At 29.5% G+C, this 23585-nt stretch overlaps 5 protein-coding genes across 9 annotated transcripts; 2 read left to right on the top strand and 3 right to left on the bottom strand.

The window, feature by feature from the left end:
* Positions 1-32: 32 nt before the first annotated feature.
* On the top strand, positions 33-4091 carry LOC127062396 (E3 ubiquitin-protein ligase UHRF1-like). The gene is made up of 8 exons (XM_050990502.1): positions 33-308; positions 620-1239; positions 1322-1673; positions 1755-1937; positions 2038-2194; positions 2284-2482; positions 2613-3026; positions 3101-4091. Exons 1-8 carry the CDS (start codon positions 225-227, stop codon positions 3318-3320), a joined length of 2229 nt encoding a protein of 742 aa, XP_050846459.1. The 5' UTR covers positions 33-224; the 3' UTR covers positions 3321-4091.
* A 2-nt stretch (positions 4092-4093) lies between these two features.
* LOC127062476 (protein CutA homolog) lies at positions 4094-5225 on the bottom strand. The gene is made up of 6 exons (XM_050990759.1): positions 4974-5225; positions 4820-4879; positions 4694-4739; positions 4559-4608; positions 4452-4494; positions 4094-4316 (listed from the first exon to the last, which is right to left on the bottom strand). Exons 1-6 carry the CDS (start codon positions 5126-5128, stop codon positions 4230-4232), a joined length of 441 nt encoding a protein of 146 aa, XP_050846716.1. The 5' UTR covers positions 5129-5225; the 3' UTR covers positions 4094-4229.
* Positions 5226-5499: 274 nt separating this feature from the next.
* On the bottom strand, positions 5500-15209 carry LOC127062402 (adenylate kinase isoenzyme 5). 3 transcript variants are annotated; one of them, XM_050990560.1, is made up of 11 exons: positions 14344-15209; positions 11021-11188; positions 10835-10945; positions 10546-10688; positions 9920-10102; positions 9715-9837; positions 9460-9622; positions 9107-9375; positions 8865-9029; positions 8439-8760; positions 5500-8278 (listed from the first exon to the last, which is right to left on the bottom strand). In XM_050990560.1, the coding sequence occupies exons 1-11, from the start codon at positions 14396-14398 to the stop codon at positions 8004-8006; spliced, it is 1977 nt and encodes a 658-aa protein (XP_050846517.1). In that variant the 5' UTR covers positions 14399-15209; the 3' UTR covers positions 5500-8003. The 3 variants fall into 3 exon arrangements, with proteins under 3 accessions (XP_050846517.1, XP_050846527.1, XP_050846537.1); XM_050990580.1 differs by having other exon boundaries at positions 8142-8278; positions 8491-8760; XM_050990570.1 differs by lacking the exon at positions 10835-10945.
* A 3414-nt stretch (positions 15210-18623) lies between these two features.
* LOC127062459 (E3 ubiquitin-protein ligase MARCHF2-like) lies at positions 18624-20034 on the bottom strand. Of its 2 annotated transcripts, none has more exons than XM_050990726.1 (4): positions 19840-20034; positions 19313-19479; positions 19003-19229; positions 18624-18846 (listed from the first exon to the last, which is right to left on the bottom strand). In XM_050990726.1, exons 1-4 carry the CDS (start codon positions 20018-20020, stop codon positions 18624-18626), a joined length of 798 nt encoding a protein of 265 aa, XP_050846683.1. In that variant the 5' UTR covers positions 20021-20034. The 2 variants fall into 2 exon arrangements, with proteins under 2 accessions (XP_050846683.1, XP_050846692.1); XM_050990735.1 differs by having other exon boundaries at positions 19313-19476.
* On the top strand, positions 19547-23537 carry LOC127062399 (general transcription factor 3C polypeptide 5). Of its 2 annotated transcripts, XM_050990528.1 has the most exons (8): positions 19547-19792; positions 20973-21117; positions 21193-21369; positions 21440-21995; positions 22081-22656; positions 22737-22945; positions 23023-23206; positions 23284-23537. In XM_050990528.1, the coding sequence occupies exons 2-8, from the start codon at positions 20974-20976 to the stop codon at positions 23439-23441; spliced, it is 2004 nt and encodes a 667-aa protein (XP_050846485.1). In that variant the 5' UTR covers positions 19547-19792; position 20973; the 3' UTR covers positions 23442-23537. The 2 variants fall into 2 exon arrangements, with proteins under 2 accessions (XP_050846485.1, XP_050846474.1); XM_050990517.1 differs by lacking the exon at positions 19547-19792 and having other exon boundaries at positions 20509-21117.
* The last annotated feature ends 48 nt before the right edge of the window (positions 23538-23585 follow it).

Raw genomic sequence — 23585 nt, 5'->3', positions numbered from 1 at the left:
CGCCATGCATTGCAATGAAGATTTCCCGCCAAATCTAGTTGTACCAGACGCCAACAAGTGGTGATCCTGCTGACAGTAGTGATCCATCGAGATATGATCATTGTTCTGCTTATAAGAGTAGGGCCTACCTCATTGGAGTTAAAACACGTGAAAATTGATCTGTTAAATCTATCTGTTTGGACAAGTAAATTAAAATAATCGTTATATCACATATACTTATCAAGATGTATGTAAAAGTAAGAACAATGGATGGTAAACAGGAGGCAATATTAACAATTTCTAAGTTAACTGAAGTTGAAGATTTTAAGGTATGATTTTTAAAGTTATTATAATAAATGAAAAAGTTTTCAGAATTTTATAAATATTTTGAGTTTAATAATTTAATGCTCCAGTATACGGTCTTAAGAAAATTCTTATCTCTTATTATATTAACTTTTTTTAATATAAAACTATTATGAGTAATAATTTATATTTCTTTTAATTTTGTTCAACAATTTGTTTATATTGTTATAAGTTACTTTTGTAGTTTGCTCTGTACATTAATTTTTTAATATATACGTATATATAATTCTAAAATTAAAAGGATCATTATATATAAAAGTAATTTTTATATTTTTAGCGTGAAATAGAAAAGGAATTATCAATAGAAGTTGATATGCAACGGCTGTTCTTCCGTGGCAAACAATTAGAAAATGGTTATAAATTATATGATTATAGTATTAATTTAAATGATGTTATACAATTAATGGTAAAAGTTAAACTAGATAATATAGATAATAAAGATAAAGATAATAAAGATAATGAAAATAGTAATAATAAGAACAATAGTAATAAAGTCAAAGAAAATACTGAAGTAGAGGTTATTGATGAACCAAATTTAGAAGAAGCAGAAAGTTTATATTATAAGACTGGAGATGCTGTTGATTGTCTTGATCAAGTGCATGGAGCTTGGTTTGAAGCAATTATAAAAAAAATATTTAAACAAGAAGAGAAAATTATTTATAATATGCAATGGGAATTTGATAATCATGCACCTCCATTTAATGTACCTGAAGCATTTATTAGACCTCGTGCTAGAAGACTTATACCTATTGAAGATTTGCAAATAGGTCAAAAAGTAATGGTAAATCATAATGTTGATGAGCCCAAAGAGATAGGACTTTGGTATGATTTTACAATATCAAAAATTGAAAAGAAAAGAAAATTACAAGAGTTGACTGGAACTTTATATATTGGCAGGTAATCTCTCAATTATGTTTATTTATAAATTGTATCTAATATATTTAGATATTTATATTAATATATATCTTTGTATGTATAGAGATAATCAACTTGAAGGTCATAAAATAAATCCCAAAGATGGAATATATAACATAGAACCTCCAAAACTTTTGTCTGAAAGAACACCAGAGGAAGAGAACTATATAAGTAATGGTACACGAAGACGAGTTGCAGCTTCTTGTACTAACTGTATGGATGATCCTAATGAAGAATGTAAAGAATGTGGATGCAGAGTTTGTGGAGGTAAAGAAGATGAACATAACCTACTGCTCTGCGATGAATGTAATTTTGCATATCATTTACGTTGTTTAAATCCACCTTTAACATCAATCCCAGAAGAGGATTATTGGTATTGTCCTGAATGTAAAAATGATGAAAATGAAATTGTTAAAGTAGGTGATTGTTCTTTTATATATTAATTTATTTTAAAAATAAAACAATATCTTAATGTAAAAATATTTAATGTATTCAAGGCAGGGGATAAATTAAAGCAGTCCAAGAAGAAAACTAATACTAATGAAAATAGCAATAAAAGGGATTGGGGAAAAGGAATGGCTTGTGTAGGTAGAACAAAAGAGTGTAGTATAGTTCCACCAAATCATCGAGGTCCTATACCAGGTGTAGAAGTTGGTACATGTTGGATATATAGAGTGCAGGTTCATATATTACACGCACACACACACGCACACGCACACACACATACACACATACATATTGCAATGTGCACATTGTAATGTTCTAATCTTTTTATTAAAGGTTTCTGAAGTCGGTGTACACAGGCCACATATAGCTGGAATACATGGCCGTGAAACTGATTGCGCATACTCCATTGTCTTATCTGGGGGTTATGAAGACGATATTGATAATGGAGATGAATTTATGTATACTGGTTCTGGAGGCAGAGATTTATCTGGTATAAAAATGTTCTATAAATTTTATTCCATATATTTGATGATTTATACATGTATATGCATTTTCTATTATTTTCTATGGTGACTACAGGAAATAAAAGGACTGCTGAACAAAGTTGTGATCAAACATTAACAAGGATGAATAAAGCTTTAGCAGTAAATTGTAATGCTAAACTTGATCCAGTAAATGGAGCCACAGCTGAGGATTGGAGAGGTGGAATCCCTGTAAGAGTTGTACGCAATTTTAAACTTGCAAAACATAGCAAATATGCACCAAAGGAAGGTAACAGGTATGTATGATATTAAATCCTTTTCTCGTTTCTTCTCGCTTATATTTTATAATATATACATTCATAAATATTAAATATACAAATCATTTATATGAATGCTAATGTTATACATCTATTATTTTGAAAATAGATATGATGGTATATATAAGGTGGTAAAATATTATCCAGATACGGGTAAAAGTGGTTTTCGCGTATGGAGATACCTATTACGCAGGGATGATCCTGCTCCTGCTCCATGGACTCGAGAAGGTCAAGCAAGGATAAATGCACTTGGTTTAAAACCATTATATCCTGATGGTTATTTAGAAGCAATGAAAAAAAATCAACCAAATAAAAAACGTGTTATTGAATTGGAAAATGAAGAATTACCAAGCTCTAAAGAGACTGTACAAACCAGAAAAAAACAAAAACGTGAAATTTATAAATTGGACAGTGAACTTATAAAATTCATAGATGAAGATACTGCTAATGCAAAAATTTGGGATGAATGTCGTCTAGCTTTATCAAATGGAAAAGCTGCTTTTTTACAACGAGTTTCAGAGAGGTTTGTAATATAAGTCTTGATAGAAATTAAAACAGTTAATTAAGTATATGATGAAAACACTTTTTTTTTTACAGATTTACTTGTGTTTGTTGTTTAGAAGTTGTTAATAATCCTATAACTACACCTTGTGCTCATAATATTTGCCTTACTTGTCTAAAACGAAGTTTTTCATCTGGAGTTCATAATTGTCCATCATGTCGTCATAATATGGAGAAAGATTATAAAATGGATGTCAATGAGTCTCTTGCTTCTGCATTATTAATGCTTTACCCAGGTTACAATGTTGGCAGATAGCATCATAAGTATAAAAAATATAATGAAGCATATAAGCCACAGATACAAATAATTAAACTTATTGCTTTTATATACCATAGAATATAATGTATCATGTGGATCCAAAGCAAAAAGTCTTATCTAAAGAGATATTAGGACAAAATTATTATTATATTGTTAGTAGAATTGGTTATACATTATTAAGGTAGTTATATATATCATGTTAAAAATATAATTACACATGCTGCAAAGAATGGAAAGGTTTTGACAAAGCAAATATTTTTATAATTATTTTCAAAACATGATCAATTATATATTTGGCATCACACAATCATTATGAAGGTGTCACTGATTTAATTCAAAATCAATTCTTGTAAAATAATTATTGAATTAACTTCATTGGATATAAATTAGTTAAAAATATGTGTGTGCCTTGTAGAACTAAAAAAGTTGAAACTATTTAGCATAACAATAAAATGGGATTCTAGAAAAGTTTCATTTACGATTTATTTCTAATACCATTTAATTAAATGATTGATAGTGAAATTAAATTAAAACGAATTTACATTTATATTATTTATAAGATAATTGTTATTAATATAAGAGGATAATCAATTGACATTGTAGCTGTTTGTTTTTGTTATATTGATATCTTCTGTTTGATATATATAAGCATACTCATAGAGTGGATAATATGATTATGATCAGCATTGATCAAATAGTTCTAATAATGTTTTATTACAATATAAAATATTTAACAATCAAACTTAGATTGTTATATAGTGCAGGAATCATTCCATATTCAAATATTCTTTATTGTATTACATTATTTTTATAATAATAATTTTATTTATTTATATATTTATCATATTTCTTATAATTTCATATATAATAATATTATATTATTTTATTATTAAATAGGTAAAATGATTATATATTGTCTTTTTCTTTTCGTTTATCCACAGGAGGTACTATTTCACTGATCCACTTTAGATATTGTTCATTACCATTTTGTATCTAAATTAAATTTTTAATTTAAATGATATGTTAATAAATCCATATTTTATTTTACAAAAATATAAAATAGTAGAATATTTATTTATGTAAAGTAAAACAAACAATGAATAAAATAAAATTGGATGTTTTACTTACAGGCAAGGTAATTACTTCACATACTTTATAAGGATGATGACTCCTAAATAAAAGAAAGATTAGTTTATTTTTCTGATGCTAAACTAGGTGTTATATTATTGACTTACTTAACATATTCTGTCAACACATCTACTGTATCTGTCCTTGTTTTTATCATCTATGTAATAATTAAATAAACATGATAAATTGTTCTTTCTCAACAATAATTTTGTTATATAGATAATCATTTTTACTATTCTTACCAATAAAAGTTCAGAATCCTCATTTATTTCATTTTCCCATTCATACCTATGTATAATTAATCAATAAAAATTTAAGAAATAATTTTCTTAGATATAAAATAGATATTCTATCTTATAAATGCTTACACTGAAGTAATTTGAGGAATAATATTAACACAAGCAGCCAGTTTATTCTTTACTAATCCACTGCAGATATAGAAAAAAATTTGTTAATTTTATTATAATTATTCGTAGGATAAACATAAAGCTAGTTTCAAATTTTATAGAACTTATAACTTACTGTGCCAATTGTTTCGCCACTGTATTGTCAGGAACGGTAACATAAGCAACAGAATGTATTCCCGTAAAATTACTCATTGTTCGAGTACCATGAACACGAATGTTTCTTAAAAGACCAAAAATCATCAATAATGTCAACGCAGACTTACCGTCCATTCGGACTGCTTTCGTAAATAGTAATAGTACAGATGTACAGAGGTTATTAAACACAATAAACTTAGAAGATTTTCGGAAGAAGTTCTAATTGGTTAGTATTAATCAATGTGCCATTTTTAACCAATAGATGTGAGGATCTCGACAACCAATGAAAGCGTAGGAAAAGAGTATAAGAAATTACCCGACATGCCGTAAACAATTTGAATTATTAGAATATGAAAATGATAATATTCTAAATTGATAAGAGATTAATTTATTGAATTTGAATTTTAATTAGAATTTAAATGTAATTGCAAAAAGAATAAATTGGTTGATTCTAAGCATTCGTTTACAATGATTGTTATAATGAAAAAAAAATTGACGTTAGAAAATTGATATCATTTACGATTTATTAAGACTGTTCACATTTTTTGCTCGTAATGTATGCGATTTCAGCGACAGGTATGGACAAAATATGAACTTACAAACACAATAGGGAAACATTATCCCCACTATGTGTCTATTGTATCGGTGTATAAGCTTGTATAAAAGTTACATTTCGACTTATTGTGGTGTGAACTATTATAAGACAAGGTGATAAACAGCTTTGAGTATGGAATATCAGGAAGAAGAAAATATCATTCGGATTAAAACCTATTCAGAAGTGAGAAAGGAAGATCTAGTATATGGCGGTGTTCGTACGTACATGTTTATTGCATGCTAATGAATAAGTACATTCAACATTCAACTAAACACAATTTTCTTTCTACTTGTCCAAAATATTAATAATATGATCTGTATGCTATTAGCAAATATTAAAAAGATTTTTCGTTAGTACATGGACTATATAAGTTCATTAGATAGATGTAAAAATATTCATGTAAAAATACGTAAAAGGAGAAAAATAATGGACCGTAAAAGATAGATAAATTTGCAAATATTTTAACTTTACATAATATATAAACTCGTACGTAATATGTTTAGATTCGTATATAATATGTATAGGCTCGTATATAATTTACTCGTACGTAATTTATGTAAACTCGTACATAATATGTATAGACCCGCACACAACATAATCGTTCGTCACTTTATTAATACTGTCTTGCATATACGAGGATATTATTTTTTTCTTTAGATTTTTTTTTTAATTTGTCATTGACATAATATTCATTCGCCATATATATTCGCAATATATTGAAATATTTTTTATCATAGACGAATATCATATATCGTAATATTAACAAATACAAAAACTAGAACGAACTTGTGATTTGATTTTAGTGCCAATTTAAAAAAGATGTTTTCTGTACTTTATTCATAATCTTTCATTCGTTTAGATTACTTTCTCATTATTACTGATTGTTATAGATCATTATTGCTCAAAACACCGTTTATATATAAATGTCGATTACAGAAATCCGCCTGCGGATACGAATTATATGATAAATCGAATCGACACTTTAAGAGATTTATTACGTTCGTATAGAAGATCGTATATTCTTATTGTTAGCTCATCGTTTTATTATTATTATTATTATTATTATTATTATTATTATTATTATTATTATCATTATTTCTATATACAGCCGTAATATGATTCATTTGAAAAGTTGAAAAGTTATCATTCGGAAATTCGATTCATATAGTCATTCATTAATACATAGACTTTCTGAGGTATATAAAAAATAATGCCGATCTTCGTTTATAAGAAATTCATATAAGAAGTCGACATCGATAAATTAACATTTCGTAAAACGTGTGTATGTGTGTATGTGTGTAGATATGTAAATCGATCATTCAAAATAGAGTTCTTTTATTTTTTTATCGATTTGTTTATATATCTCATAATTTTATTAATATTTTATAGTATATCTACGCATTCATTCTTATTTAATATATGTTTATTAACTTTTTTCTATTTATAATCTTTTATTTTTTTCTTTTCCTGTTTTTTTAAACAAATTATGTACTTTTGTATACGAGTAATTTGACACACTTGGGGATACCAGTCACACGTGTCTTTTACGAAAAAATAATATCTATGTGATATGCAATTATATTTAGGAAACTATTATTGTACCTTCGCATAGTTAACTCAATCTTACGACTATATTAAAAGAAAGTCGTAAATAGGACTTATATTTATCGTTAATATATCAATTTTTGTTTTATAATGTATATTATCATAATCACTATACTTATAGCTTATGGTTCTTTTATTATTTTTATCACCGCTCACGAATAATCGTGCTAAGATATAAAGGTTATTCGACTATGTAACTGTTATTGATTAACGAAAATATTTTCATAAAAAGTGCGATACGAAGATAAGTACACGAGATAATATTGATAAATATATGGAATTATTTCATTTAAAGTGCATAGAAAATTCGCAAAATGATAATCTATAAAAAGATAATTAAAACATATTACGATTTTATGAGATTTAACGTTATTATGTAAAATCATAAATAATTAATATTGTATGTAGATATATATGTTTTTTCATTTACTTTAATATAAATGAGACTATGACGATGTTTGAATATAATTAATCATGCAAGAATTGTTAATATAGACATTTTTCTTTTTTTTTCTGGGGACTTATCTTCATTTAAATCTTATTTACAGATTATCAGTGCGTATAAAAAGCCACGTACTAATGCATCTCATAGCATTACTTTATCTATAAATCTTTCTTATAAGGCACGTACACGATAGGATTTTAATTCTTGATTATTTCTTTGTGATTTTATGCGAATACCGGATAAGTGTGTGTGTATGTGTATATATACATATATACATATACATATATACACACATACATATATAAAGAAAGACTTATTTATTACATTAGAAATTAGGCGATATTCTTCGCGTATTCTTCGTAACGTTATATATGGAGATTTTCTTGGTATCCTTCCACCTCGTTGTACATTTTTCTCAAAGGATCTTTCATATTGTTAGGTAAGTAATTCTGTATACTCGGCGCTACCTTATTATTACCTGGAATTATTCCGTTTGCTAAATGCGCCACACCATTTTGTAACATATGCGTCGTTCCATTGGTTATTCCATTTTGTCGGATCCCACCATTTTGTTGGATCCCACCATTTTGAGTCATCTTCTTTGCATTGTTGAGTACGCCATTCGTCATGTTGGTGACACCTAAGAAAGTATAATATTTAACGTAAACAAGTTAAATATACTTTACACTATATGTTTATGTATGTATATATTCGTTGTCCTTCATTTTTACTAAGTTAGAAAATCTTTTTATAATTATAACAAACGTATGAAAAGTTTCGTCTCGACACTGTAATCTGACCTTGAACTACGACGCCATTTAAGTTTTCCACTTTATCTATCGTCTTGCTCACTTGATCAGATACACCGTTGTTAACCATATGCCTAGCGAAACCATTCGCTATATTATGACCACGTCTCTGCTCTTCTGTCTGTCCCTGGGTTTCATTGATGTCATCGGGAACTGGTAAGTTTGGGTCTATATCGTCCCCATAGTCTTGTGACTTTGGCGATTCTGGTCCACGTGGATTATCCTCCTCTTTTCGTCGAGCACGTCGCATTAGTTGAAACAAAGCTTGCGAGAAATCCTCTTTTACACTTGGTATGTCTGTGTCACCGTCAATCTAATAATAATAAAAAAAAAAAAAAAAAAAAAAAACATCTTTATTAAGAATATTATCACATTGAATTGTTATCGCGTTGGATATTTTTATATCATTACACATACGATTACTAATCGGTTTTCATTATCCAATGTTTTCAACATTGGCAATGACATTTCTCGGAAGAGTTCCAATCTTTTCCTAAAAGCTGATACACTGTCGTCTAGTCTTCCTTTACCAAGTTGAAGCTTCGAACAGTCTAATAATACTAACGGTGGTTCCTGTCCAAACTGAAATAAATCATTTGAATAGTGAATTATTTGATTCGTAGAATCAAATAATTAATAAATTTTATAAAGAATTTTACTTTATTTTCGAATTCTTGAACTTGGTTCAAATCTCTCGGATATCCATCGATGATTATACCATCTGTGTCACGATTCAAAAGAACCTGTTGTTCAACCAATGGCATCACAACATCTTGCGATACCATTTCACCAGCTACTATTGCCTCGCTAACAGTCGTGTTCGTTGATGCCATTCCTCTTAACAATCCTCCGATACTGACATGGACCCATCCTGGCATATTTTGAACCGCATGACTGCACAGTACGGCTTTATTACTACCTGGTCCACCTTAAAAAATAAAAAAAAATTTGTTGAAGTATTAACAACGATTATGTTTTCTTTAAATAAAATTAATCCATTAGGTATTCTTACCTATTACCCATATAAAAACTGGTAATCCTTTCCGAGGTTTCACCGCGGTTTTAGATGCTTTCGTATCTGTTTCAATAGGTGGTTCAGTCATTTCGACTACAACCACATGATCTTTTGGCGTTGATGTTCTAGAAATTTGTTCTTCTCTTCTTTCTACCTTTACCTTTTTAAATCGTATCATGAAATTTATTTAATTAATATACTTCTTAATATATTTCATATTTGATCATTTATTTCAATTATTTGTACACTTACTTCTGCCTCTAACGATTGAGCCATTTTCTTTTCTTCCTCATCTGTAGTCGGTAATCCTAAAATTTTCATAACAGCTTCTCGGAAATCAATAAAAACTTCATTGGGATTTCGTTCTCCGTTTACCTTTAAATCAAGAAAAAAAAAAAGAAAATCGTTCGACTTTATCGAAAATAATCAGATTTATTTATTCTATTTATCTTCCTACCTCATACAACATTCCACTTTGATCGAAGTATTCCACAACGGGCATAACGTTTTTATAGAAATTGTGTAATTCCATCCTTGCTAATCCGATAATTACGTGACCGAGTTGAGCTCCAAAGTCGATTTGTCTTTCGAGGACTTCTTGTCTCCATGAGACAAGGATCACACCGTTAACGATTTTTATCTGTGAATTTAATTATCCTGCTGATATAATAATTCGTAATGTGTATTACAATGAAGAAAATGTAAATGATCTTCTTTAACGAACGAAAAGAAAGACAAAGAAATTATGAGAAAGGAAGTCTTTATAACATTACGCGATTGATCATTTTAAGTAGTACTTGCTGAGCTCGACTTTCAAACAAGTGTTAGGTTCTCACTTAAATGGTAATTAGTCTACTATAGGATAGTTCAATGATCACTAAAGTCCTTATTTGAATATATTACAGTGGTTTATAGTAGAACCATAAGTTGAGTCAATACGTCAATATGTAAGGAAAGTTATAGAATAAATATTACTCTCGAAAGTTAGATACTAAAGCAATAATCTTTAAGCTCTATTAAATTATTTTTTTATTTCTATCTATTATTTTTTTAGATCATTAACAAAAAGAAAAGACACTTTACCTTTTCGGCGTATTCGACTACGTCCCGCATATTTCGGGGATATCCACTGACGAGAAAAACTTTGGCCTCTGGAGACATTTTCATTTCGAGCATGAGAACTTCCGATACGGTTTTACTGCTGAGTTGACCGAAATCTTGCATATCTGTGATCGAGAAGAGTTAACGAACAAAGAAAAACGGATTAGAAATGGACAACTAGCTTTGAATAAAAATTTACAAGAGAACGTTTGTTCGAAATATTCATTAAAAAATCTTTATCGTTTATTTCTAATCGGTAAATTTCATTCACCGTTTCCAAGCGCATATTGTTGAAGAAGGTCCATCATGTTGATATGTGTTATTCCCTTCCTCTCTTGCATTAGATTATCGCAGTGTGTCACCTTACCACTACCCGGACCGCCTGATAAACAAACGATCGATTTTTTTATCGATACGTTGTTTAAATACAAAATGATAAATAATTCGCGAAACTAACCGAGTACAAAAATGACCGGAACCTTCGGCATTTCGAACTTAACAGGACCCACGTTTTGCTTCGTGAAACGTCCATCAGGCGGGGTCGCCAACAAACCAGTTTCTCCTCGCCATCTTCCTGTACTTCGAGCATCGGGATCCTCGAACACCTGCGATCCATTTTGTTGCTCTGCAAAATCACCGCCACCGAACGATAATAAATCGTAAAATAACTTTATTTTTAATGTTAATTTGCATTTTTCTAATCTATGCAATATTTCAACTTTTTTATGAACGACATTTTCGAAACATTATTTTTTTGTATAGAAATAGATTCATAAAAGAAATAGACATAGATATTATTATTAAAATAATTTGTATTTTTATTCATATTTTATGAATGTAATTTTTATCAAAACGTTCACATACATAGATGATATTATATATGAATGAAGTGTTAAAAGTATAACAATAAATGTTTCAAATTATCGTCTTGATCGTCGTTTACATGCATATACGTGTACGTATACAAAAGAATTAATATAGAAAAGAAAAAGTGATAGTTTAATTAAATAATAAATTACCAATTAAACTGATCTACTTGTGAAATATGAAATGGCTTACATGTTTTTTCGTTTTTATCGGTAAATTAAGTGAGTAAACTTATAGATCGAATGCATCATATGCGTGAATGATCGATATTAAACATTGTATGACGTATTAAAACTTCAAGGTAACGTGCATCCTTTTCAAGGATATCAAGAACGATAAAAAATATGATAGAATCTAATATCCATTGAAAAATTTCTTTTTACAAAAAGTTACATAAATTTTTCAATATTCGCTGTTAAATGAATAAAAAATTCTTAAAGTCAATACATTCTTGTGTTTTAACAAACTTTTTGAAATTGACCACGTAACTCGTGCCTTCATGAAATATTGAAAACGACTATTCATGTTGTACGCATTAATTCATATACGAACTTATTTAATTCATAAATAAAGGAAATCAATCTTTATGTGAACTTTTGAACTTTTCTATGAAAGGTAATTTCGTTTCTATATGATACGTTTCATCAATCTTTTCATACGAATATATGCAATAATTGTTAATTTTTATATTGGTATATAAGCAAAAAATGAAATTAACAATTATAATATGTAATGATTGCAAGTGTTTCATAAATGTGACTCTTAAAAATGACTAAAATATTAGATATTCTTTTCCAGTCAATAGAAAGTATAGGATGGGCAAAAGTCCCTAAGTGATTACAAAAAATCAATTATTCTTTTTTTTGAGATCTTATTGTAAAAAAGTTTCTAGGTTTGTAATTTTTTCAATCTGGCAAAAATTAGCCTGAAAAATCTCGAAAAAGAATAATCGACTTTTAACATTAGTTAGAACATTTTTTTGGTCACATCTAAGAAATTTGAGCCAATTCTCTATGAGCTCATTTGACTTCTATAATTTCATTTGTAAGTCAAGAGGAAAGAAAATAAAAAAAATGCAGTATAAAATATTCTGATGCGTGGAATCACGTGACAGACTTTTGTTATTGATATCGATATTTTTCATCTTCAATTTCGTTATCGGAAGATCCGACATTGAATACACGATCGGATTCTTTACGTTAGATGTTATTACCCTCGTATCATATTTTATGTATATGGTAATAACGATTTATAGTTGTAACGTGTACCTACTATCTTTCACACTATAGTGGTCATAGATAATTTTCCTAGAAGTATAGAAAATTCAATACTTACAGCTACACGATTTTTTTCTGTTTAACTTCTGTTTTTGTGTGGTCTTTTTTTTTTTAATTTTTATCTTTTTATATAATCTTAATTAATAACACCTTAATATGGATAATTTTATAATCACAATTCATGTTATTAATTTGATTATAATTATGATGTTTTATGATATGATCATAATTATATAAAAAATAATAACGATAAAGATACATTATGATATCGTTATGATATCCCTAATCGTTGTAATTATTTCTCGTTTTTATCCTACGTTTTAAGAAATATTACGTAAATGTCATAATAGTAGAAAAGCACATAAGGAAATTGAAATATCTAACGTCATCGTCTTCTTTAATAAATCATGGTTAGAATATTGATTAGTTTATGTGACTTAGTCTCGTTACTCTTTTCTTAGACCGTACGAATGTAGAAAGCTGAACAACAATTTAGATTAAGATCGATGATTGATTAATTTTTTTTCAAGTCGTTGACTCGATCGCTTTAATGAAAATTTTTTGCTTGATTGTTCACTCTCTTTCCCTCTCTCTCTTCTCTCTCACTTTCTATCTCTCTATTTTTATGTCACACGTATGTTTTATTAGAAAATGTTTAGGTATTTTCTTTACGGTCTTAGAAAGGTCTGTTTTCTTTGACATTACCTTGACACACGATTGACCTAATATTTTCTATTATTTTAAAAGATATTAACAATTAATTAGGATAATATTAATTAGATTATAAGTTTGATTATTTCGATATTGATAATCATGAAAGTCAAGTTTTCAGCGAAATTTATATCTCAATTTTTGTCTGACATAAATGGATATGTTTGTGTTTACCAGTTGCGACAATGTTTTAATGAGAAGTGTCGTGGAGGGAAGTTACTCGGCCAGTTGCAATATTGATTCCTTTAGGTGACTCATACCTGTGGAACTTTCTCTTCATCGTATAACCGTCTTAGAAAATAAAATGAAGAATGTACAATTTATTATATTGAAAATGAAAAAAAATAAGAAAAGAAAAACAGCAGAAAAAATATTTGATTTTATGTGAACAAAGAGATCTTCGAGATAAATCATTTTGTTCGAAGATGCTGAAATATTTTCAGATTTACATTTTCAGACAGTATATTTTTTTTTTGTTTAAAGAAATTTTAATCGAGAGCATATCAAATGAAACATTTCCTTAATTATCATTTCTATGAAAAAAAAAAAAAAAAAAAGAAAGTAGTCGCAGTAGTATTCGCATTAGTGAAATTAAAAATATATATGCAGGAATTAAAAAGTCGAAGGTTAGACTCTCGTTGATACGTGGTGAGCGTTCATAAAGTAAAAATGTAATGTCAAGTGTAACCATGGGTCACATATTGTGTTGCATCTTTTATTTCCAATATGCAACTTCCTGTTTCCTTGGGAAGAAGATACGAGATAATTGCAAATTTGAAAACGTACGTACTAATCGATGAAAAATAATCGATGAAAGAATTGTTGTAAAATGTAAACATTTTGGAAAAATAGATTTCTTGTAGATGCGTTGTAAACGAGCTGATAAGATAAAAATGATTGAAATATAGGTTGTGACAATACTGACCAGTGTCCAGGCAGATGCCCATAGTAGGTCGTTCGACTAATCCTTCCACGGCCATTTACTCACATGCTTGCAGCACACGCGATCACTCTTCGTTAATAAATACTCCCAACACGTGGAGAATTTTTTAAAAAAATCGAAACACTGAACGTTCACGAATCTCACGATTCTCACATTAGAAATAGCCAAAGTCATTAGGTTCCTTTGAAGAAGAAACAGTTGATAGAACCCTTTCAACTTTTTTCACTACTTTTTCATAATTATTTCTTGGACATTTTTTTATAACATTAGAATAATTATCCAAAAATAAAAAGAAAACGACACATTTCCTTGAATCAACCGTGAAATTTAATTTTCCCACCAACGAACAAACGTCCGTAAGAAGGTGGCGTCTCTATTCGTAAGTTTCTTCTACACTTTGAGTCGATTTGACGAAATTTCTTCAGTAAGCTTCTCAGGACGTAACTTAAGATCAGTACTATCCACATGTAGTAGATTTCAAAACAAATTTCCTTTAAATTCGAAGTAAGTTCATCGTATCTTTCTTGATTGGTCTTCGTCGTGGATCACTAATTTAAAAATAGTGATTAGAATTTTATTAAGATCAAAAACTTCTTCTTGATCTCGATCGATGACACTCTCCAAACACGTAATATAATATAAGAAGGATGGATAAATGAAGAAAGAAAGAAATTTTTTAAACTTTGTTTTTTTTTCTGCAAAAGAACCTTAATCAGCTTGATTTTACGTCACGTTCTTCCACTGGGTATAGGTAGAAATTGTGTATGTGTTATCCGTGACCCTGAACGTCAGTCGTGCTTTAAAAAAACACCGAGCTTCCAATGGTCTACTTTGATCTTAGGAAGAAACCATATGGATCATGGAGAAAAGGCTAAGAAATATTCAACGTTCTTCTTGATGTCCGAGCTTCGAGTATGACCGAGAGCAAATTACTACACACACTAGAGCTTTTCTCTCAACGAGTACTGTGACGATACCATAACACGACTTTACATCGGTACAAATAGAGGTCGTCGCAAGCCACTTCGCGTCGTAGTCATGGACACCGCGCAAGCGCTTACAAGCTCTCATCGTATTCACCCTACCCTCTTGTGTATACGTGTGTGTACATGCTTACACACATACTCTACATACGCTTACGTTAATGGACGGAGTTTTCAGTGTTCGTGTGTATTTGAGCATCCCCATTCTAAACGTCTGTATTTCTCTTGGTCTTTTTTCTTTCTTTGTTTGTCTCTGTTTTTATATGTGTGTATATGTACACGTGTATGTGTCTATTTCTCAGTATAGTTAGGCACGCGTGCGTGTGCAGGTTCAATGTCAAGTTCCCCTGCCGCCGGCATGCGACTATTCTCGAACAAAGCTCACTGCGAAAGTCTAGAGATCTATTATAACTGTCTAGGTATTTAATTGAAATTGTTAATGAAATCTTGTTTTTAACTTTATTTTCTCCATGATTTTTATACACATCTACGTACATACATGTAATGGAATGAGGTGAGAATATTAATTAGGATATGATTAATGTATAAGGATTTTAATAAGATATTTGGTCACTTTCATTCCTTCTTAGAAATTAAATCCTGTAAATTTCTTGTACATATTTCGATTGTTATATCTTTGTTTCTTTATTTGTTATTTGTTTATATTTAATTGTATAAATATTATACGAAAAAAGAGGCCAAGGAAAATTTTTTTCCTTGGAAATGTCCGAATAAATTAAAAATTTATTGAAATCAAGGATTATAAAGTCTGACTTATACGGTAATAAAGTCGTATCTATGTTAATTATCTATGTTATGATTACATATCTAAAGACAATTTAACCCACTTTATTGAGTTACAGTTTGGAAAAACGATTACTGAATGTAATATGAACATACCTAAGCTTAATAGCAAGTTAATGTGCCTTGTGTAATAATTTGAAGGTTAGATATATGTATATATAGAATTAAAGTTATCCTTGACGAAACAATCTTAGAATTCTTTAGATTCAAGCGAACATAATTCTCTATTCTTATGTTTTAATGTTTCGATAATAATGAAAGCATTTCATCAATGAAACTTGTATAAGAGAAACAAGAGAAAAAGAATTAGAAGATAATACGTTTTTGGAAAAGAGTAATATAAATTTTCTTTTATTTTTATCTCTTTTCTGATTTGACGTGAAAAATGAATTTCTAATCGAACATGATCGATATTTCGATGATGTCCGATGTATATTTTTAGGAAAAAAAAGTAAAGTAAATGTTTTCGCCTTTCCTTTTATTTCTTTCCTCATTCGGTGAGAAAAATGAATTTTTAAGAAGACATGATCGATATTTCGATGATATTCGATGAATTAAATGACTTTTAGAATGTAAATCTTACACAGTCAAGATGATCTATTTAAATAATGTTAGGATGTACATGATCGTTTGGTAATGATTTAACAATTATGGATTTTATGATAATCGGTTGAATTATTATTATCCGTAATGGTATATCTCGAAATATTAAATGATATGATGTCGTACGATTTCGATTATCCTTTTGTATGTTTTCTACATCGAATAACAAAGGGGGAGGATGAAGACACCCTTTATTAGAACGAATAAAATATTCAATAATGTATAACGTAGCTTGAAACATTTAGCGGTTCGGTATCGATTGTTCGTAAGGATATCGAAAGCTATTTATGAATATATGTATATATATATTTATATATATATATGTATATATATATATATATATATATGTATGTATGTATGTATCTTGAATCTTCAAAGGAAATTTCTTTCGTCATCATTTTATGCGACCGAATAATAAAGCATAGATATGGAATTTTAATGAATTCGTTCCTTGCAAATCGATTCAAAGGAAACGTTTAACAAATTCGTCAAAGTAATCAGAGTACGGATATATCTATATATATATGGTAAGGCCATATAACAACCGATGGTCGCCATATTCTATTAACATATATTGACGATTCTTAAGAAGCTGATGACCTTAGTAATGACCCTGATAAATGCTAACTTTCTTGGTTCTTAGCCGATGGATGAGAAAGCAATGGCGCTGACAATGATAACCACGTATACGGGCGGAATGTCTCTAAGGTTAAATTATTTAAAACTGTAATTCGCCTACAGCTGTTTCTGTCCCATATATCTATGCATAATTCTTACTTGACGAGCTAAGTCGGTAGCAACGTTGTCCCCAATGACGCTACTTCTTTTTCTTCACCATCACGAATTCTTTTCTGATAGGTAAAAGACTGATCGGTTTATCAGAGATATCACTGGTACTTCATTATCAATAATTCAAACCATTTCAAATCGTTTAGAAATCATAGTTGATAAAAAATATCTAATCTCTTTTTTTTTTTTAAGACATCTTTTTTTATTTTTTATGTAGAAATTAACATCTTTATTGTAGAGAAATATACAAAGCATTTGTTTATATTTTTTATGTAAAAAATTCATAAGAACAGAAATTTTTTTTAAATCGATCAAACGTTAGATCAACTAGTACAAACTATGTTAAACATAAGATCGATTCTTAATGCGTATTAAAGAGCGTGAGCATTTACTAGAAATGAAAGAAAGTTCTTTGATTATATCCAACAAGTATTGCGAATTGTTAAAAAGGTCAAAGATGAAACAAAAAATCTATTAACCCGTCCTCGGTATCAAGACGTATGTAATTTCTATGAAAATATGGTATATGATTAGGTTTATAAAAATTATACATCGTTCCGATAGAATCTTTTTGTAATGCTATAAGATATTATTATTTAATAAAAAATCTTATTTTTTAAATAAATATAAAGAAAACAATATTAATTAAAAATCAATAGTTAAGAAATCTTCGCTTTATAAGAAAACCATTTTGTTTATACGATCAGGTACTGACAATTCTAAGATTTTCATTAATCAAAAATGTTAATATGATTAGTTAATTATATTAACACGATTCTTCTATATTCAAATAAAAGAAATCTTTTTACTTTCTAAATCGACGTGATTCTTAGTAAAGATAACTATATTCATTCTTAAGAATAAAAAGGAAATCACAATTCGATAAAAATAGTTTCTTCATAAAATATTTCGTATCGTGGAAGAGTTCTCACATTTTTTGCGACTTCTGTAGTCTTTCCTTGATATATTTGCGAATATACATATTGCTCTCTTGCTTGGAGATTATTCCTTACGTTTTTCTTTCTTTCTTTTTTCTTTTTTTTAATGAAAAAATAACACTACGATAAAATTTCATTAAAACGCTTAAACGAATGTCATCTGTTGTTGTATATTGTAAAGGGAATTGTCGTTGTCTCCGAAAGTGGTGAGAAAGCATGTAAAAGGATTGTTATTAGATCTATCGTTGTTTCTATCATTACTGCTTATCCAATAAGCTTTTATATGAGCAGTTTGCGATTTATGTTTCACGACTAGCTTCACATCAGGATTTCGTTTACGCCATTGTATCAACGAAATACAATGAAACCTGCAATTATATACAATGTTTATTGCACGTATATTTATAATTATAAAATATAATATAATTATGTATAGCAATGTTTATAATCATATACAATGTTAATTGTATAAAAACAATGTAGAATAGTATTTTAAATGAAGATCGCTTATTATTTGAATTTACCTAATAGTGATGATGAGCCATAAAAAGAATGTAATAACAAGCATACAACAAAGTACAGCGAGACCAATACCTTCCCAAAAACCGAGTCGTGTGTATGCACTCGCACCAATTCCACACAAATAAGTAGCCACTACGCATAAGGGCGTGAGTACTATCAAACAGATCACATCGCCCGTGATTCCTTGTGGTCCATAAGCAGTTTTACTGCTCCACCATTGGTAACACGACTAAACAATTTTTACATGATCTTCAATACAATTTTTATCGATTGATAAAATACAAATATATCGATGATAATTGTAAGAATTACCTGACACAAAGGTTTCTTCTTTTTCTCGATTACAAAAGCATACTTGCAGATTTCACAGTGATCGGTGTTCGACGAGGATAACCATTTTTCTAAACAACTTGTGTGTATCAAACCTAAACTACCGGTGCAATCGCATGGATCTATTAATTCCTCGGTACTGTCGTCTGCTTGATAACAAAAGGTTCTGATCTTTTTTTATACGGATATTTAATATTGTTGATTTATCATTAAAAAAAAAAGAAAGAAAGAAATTAAAAAGTTTAATTACATTTATTAAGTTAAATATCTCGTGAATATAATGATCGATAACTGATTATTGTTATATCAAAAACTTTTTCATCGAGACAATGAAGATAAGATTACATTACTCGTTAAGTGGACACATTAAAAGTAGTCTTATATAGATCTTTTGTCTTTACGCCGATATGCACGTTTATCATATAAGAATGATCTCAAGACAAATTAAAAATAAATAAATAAGTAAGTAAATAAATAAATACAAAATAATAATAAGAAAAAAGCAATACCTTCGTGACAAATTCGACAATAAACAATAGACTGGCAGCTTCGTTTATCCGGCGTCATGTTAGGTCGGTAGAAAGACGACAAAGTTGTCGAGGAGACGATCGTTCTCGGTTGGTCCGTCGCTCCGACGGCGACGGACGACGTAGTTATTGTTGGTGCGTTGCTTCGTTTGGATTCCATCATATACGTATACGTTAGAACCGTTCGTTATCACGTCTATTATCATGAAATTATCGCGGGAAATGGCAACACGTTCGAGACGCAGGATGTTGCCGAATACTTTTTGCGTTTACCACGTAAAAGCAGTCGTGTTTCGAAATATTGCTTTCCCTTTAACGTCTAACTATTTAATAGTTCCTTACTTTGGCATACCTTTAACGACACACAGTTATCCTTGACATTGACGACAATGCCAGGATGTTTTGTTCCGTTCGCTAATAAACGTTCGGACTTTCGATAATATTACGATGGAATTCTAGCATTCCTCTTAACGTGTTATATTAATAAAAATTATTATATTATTATATTACATATATATATTCATTATAATCAGAGTTCTTAATATCTTTTTTACGAAAGTCTTCTTTTATAAGTGAGGAAGATTCCTATTAAAAAATTCGCGGTTTAAAGTTAGTCCAACATGGCGTCTGTGTCAGAAGAGTTCATTAACCGCGAAGACCGATAATGGTCTAGACGACAGTTACCACAGGGAAAAAGTTGGAAAAATTCTGAGAAACTCCGTATGTAATTAACTAAAAGACACATGCGTAAAAGTAATAAGAGAATTCGTTCACGTTATATGTGTGATCGATCCGATAAGAAAACATGAAAACAATTAAGAATAGGATTAGAAATCGATAAATTGTCAACAATACGATAGATTGTTTAATATTTGTATACATATGAGGCTTCTATTCATTTACGTTTAACTATTTCTATAGAATAATATTTACATTGTTGGTTAGTAATTTGAAAGGTATTTCCTGGTATTTCTTATTCTGCGAAAAATAACCTATTGCGCATTCTCATATGTATCTTTACGAAAGAGGCAACTTAACCTTAAAATCGTGCGTGCGATCAATTCTCGGTCAAGTGTTTATCGTTTCTGATTTTTGATTCTTTGGCTATATGATAGCATGAATAGTCCGGATGTGATTAGTGAGGAAGAATTATTAGAAAATGACGACGAAAAAGATTTGGATTTTGACATCCGAAATTACGTAGACGAAATCAACAACGAGGACTCCTATGATGAACTCTTGGATAATCGGGATAATAATGTAAGTAGTTTATAGATACTCTTTGTGAATATTGTTTTATTTTAATTATTAATTTACAAAATATATCTTATACAGAAAGAAAGTGATAATCAAGGTGGAATTGAAGAACAAGAAGAAAGTGAATGCATTGGTCCTGTTTTACCAGAGGGACATAGGTTTGATAGAAAGTTTATATGTATAAAATATCCAGGAAATGTAATTAATCCGGATAAAGCTATCAAAACATTAGGTGGCATCAATGCGATTTCTACGGTATATATTTTATTAGGAATAAGATTTCAATCTTTATGCGGTAGTTCGTTAATAATTTTATTTTTGATAGGCAGTAGATACTCCTAACAGACGTCTAGAATTACGATTTAGACCTGACGATGGGTATAGTAAACCAACATGTGGTGATAGACATTCTAAAACGGCATTTTTATTAAGAGTTAGAGTAAAAAAGAATAGGGTTAATAAAGTACAAGAAAATATGAAAACATCTGAAACAAATACAAATGTAGATTCTATTAAAAATGAATTTAGAAATGTGTCTTTGAATGACAATAGTCTAAAGGATAAAGGCAACCAAAGTGATATCCAGAATCATGGAGACTTAAAAAAAGATAGCATTGTAATAGATCTAGTTGAAAAAATACAAAATTGTAATGTATCAACAAAGAGCAACACTGAAAGTTCTAGTAAAGTATCTTCTAGTGAATTTTGTAAAACAATATCTGATACATCAGTAGATATAGGCAAACATTTGGTTAAAGGCAAAAAAAATATCGCACCAACTTTTGATCGTAATAAATATGAGGATCTTTCACAAGATGAACAGTATGAATTACCAAAATTAAAAATATTAGGAAGGATTGATACAGAATTTCAGTTTACTAGTAGGTATTTTAATAAATTTATCAAGATTTATAGAACTGCATTTTTATCTATATAGTTTATTCTAGAATAACTTCTTGTTTTTAGATTTGTGTGATTTTCAATATTTGACCATGACCAAAAATGAAAAAAATCCAAAAGTATTGGAATGTATATATGATAAAATATATCCTACTGGAATTCCATCTTATTCGTGGTTAAAAAATGAAGTGCCTTATTTTTTACCACCAGCTGCATTCAGTAGAGTGGACAGTGTACAACAATATGTACCAAAAACTGAAACTAGTTCGTTACCAGAAAATGTAATTGGAAAAAATAAAAAACGCAGAGCGGGCTTTGCCAATTTTATTTGCTTTACAACACAAGGTGTTCCTACCAAACCACCGCATGGCATTGAGACTGCTATGAAAGTGAAATTTCTACAAAATACACATTTGGAAAAAATTCGTCAGATGTTCGAGGAACGACCGATTTGGTCTAAAAATGCTATAATGTATAACACAAAATTCACAGGAGAACAATTAAAGATATTGTTACCTTCGGTAGCATATTATTTCATGACAGGTCCTTGGAGAATCATGTGGGTTCGTTTAGGTTATGATCCTCGAAAAGATATTTCAGCTAGAAAATATCAAACTTTGGATTATAGACTGAAAGCTATGCGTAAAGATTTTTTCTTTTCTTTTGTAATTTGCAGTAATCCAGTACTCTGGAAGTTTACATATCTTTTATATTTTATGTAGGTGGATTGGGATCCACAGTAAAATGTAAAAGAAATTATTCAGAATATACATTACCATACAAGTCTGCTCCAGCAGCTAAACCAAAGACCACTATACTTACACCAAACTTAAGTATGGAGCCAAATCAAACAAAGGAAACTGAAATGAATGAAAATATGTATATTTATAGAGAAGGGATGGTTCCTCCTTCGAGACAGATGTTTTATCAGGTTTTTATTGTACTAGATTTATATAAGATTATTATTGCAAACAGAATAGATTTGTAATAGGGAAATTTTTTTTTTAGTATTGTGATATTCTTGTGGACGAAGTACAACAAATGTTGGCAAAACTTCCTGATCCTATGCCTGGTACAAGATGTCACGAGAAAAGGGGGTGGTTACCAAGTGGTTTCGATGTTCAGTGTAGAGAAATAATTAATAAACAAGTTCGAGCAGTTCTTAGAAAAAAAATGAATATACCGGAAGATCGTGAGTAATTCTTTTTTTATCGCGAGAAATACTATAATTCAAAAATGTATTTCTTACGTACGACATTTATTTTTTAGATCCCACAACACTTCCGCGAAAACGAAAATGGGGGGCGGGTCATAGAATAAATAGACTTAAAAAAAAGAAAACAAAAACAAGTGCTGAACCATCTACTTCTAAAACTCGTTTAAAAACTTGTTCAGAATCGAGCGACGGAAGAGAGAATGTTAGTTAGAATAAATCAAGTATATAATAACTAGTAATTTCTTTTGATACTACTGTTGTGTACATACTATTACAAATGAAATGATAAATAAAATATGAAAAATAGGATGGATATTATTCCATCTTTTTCTCTATAAAACAGCAACGAGATACG

The sequence above is a fragment of the Vespula vulgaris genome, chromosome 1 (genome assembly GCF_905475345.1).
Source record: "Vespula vulgaris chromosome 1, iyVesVulg1.1, whole genome shotgun sequence".
NCBI classification, from domain to species: Eukaryota; Metazoa; Arthropoda; class Insecta; order Hymenoptera; family Vespidae; genus Vespula; species Vespula vulgaris.
The sequence above is the reverse complement of the archived record's forward strand: the minus strand, read 5'-3'. Positions and strand labels throughout refer to the sequence as shown.

Coding starts and splice junctions, on each gene's coding strand:
- LOC127062402 (XM_050990560.1), bottom strand. CDS start 14,398: ATGGCCGTGGAAGGATTAGTCGAACGACCTACTATGGGCATCTGCCTG. Junction 11,189..14,343: donor GGGCATCTGCCTGGACACTG/GTCAGTATTGTC, acceptor GTGATTTTGCAG/AGCAACAAAATGGATCGCAG. Junction 10,689..10,834: donor ACAATATGCGCTTGGAAACG/GTGAATGAAATT, acceptor TCTCGATCACAG/ATATGCAAGATTTCGGTCAA.
- LOC127062459 (XM_050990726.1), bottom strand. CDS start 20,020: ATGATGGAATCCAAACGAAGCAACGCACCAACAATAACTACGTCGTCC. Junction 19,230..19,312: donor AGAAGAAACCTTTGTGTCAG/GTAATTCTTACA, acceptor AAAATTGTTTAG/TCGTGTTACCAATGGTGGAG. Junction 18,847..19,002: donor TGGCTCATCATCACTATTAG/GTAAATTCAAAT, acceptor ATATAATTGCAG/GTTTCATTGTATTTCGTTGA.
- LOC127062399 (XM_050990528.1), top strand. CDS start 20,974: ATGAATAGTCCGGATGTGATTAGTGAGGAAGAATTATTAGAAAATGAC. Junction 21,118..21,192: donor TGGATAATCGGGATAATAAT/GTAAGTAGTTTA, acceptor TATCTTATACAG/AAAGAAAGTGATAATCAAGG. Junction 21,996..22,080: donor TACAGAATTTCAGTTTACTA/GTAGGTATTTTA, acceptor TCTTGTTTTTAG/ATTTGTGTGATTTTCAATAT.
- LOC127062396 (XM_050990502.1), top strand. CDS start 225: ATGTATGTAAAAGTAAGAACAATGGATGGTAAACAGGAGGCAATATTA. Junction 1,674..1,754: donor ATGAAAATGAAATTGTTAAA/GTAGGTGATTGT, acceptor AATGTATTCAAG/GCAGGGGATAAATTAAAGCA. Junction 3,027..3,100: donor TTACAACGAGTTTCAGAGAG/GTTTGTAATATA, acceptor TTTTTTTTACAG/ATTTACTTGTGTTTGTTGTT.
- LOC127062476 (XM_050990759.1), bottom strand. CDS start 5,128: ATGGACGGTAAGTCTGCGTTGACATTATTGATGATTTTTGGTCTTTTA. Junction 4,880..4,973: donor GTGGCGAAACAATTGGCACA/GTAAGTTATAAG, acceptor CTATATCTGCAG/TGGATTAGTAAAGAATAAAC. Junction 4,495..4,558: donor GTGTTGACAGAATATGTTAA/GTAAGTCAATAA, acceptor TCTTTTATTTAG/GAGTCATCATCCTTATAAAG.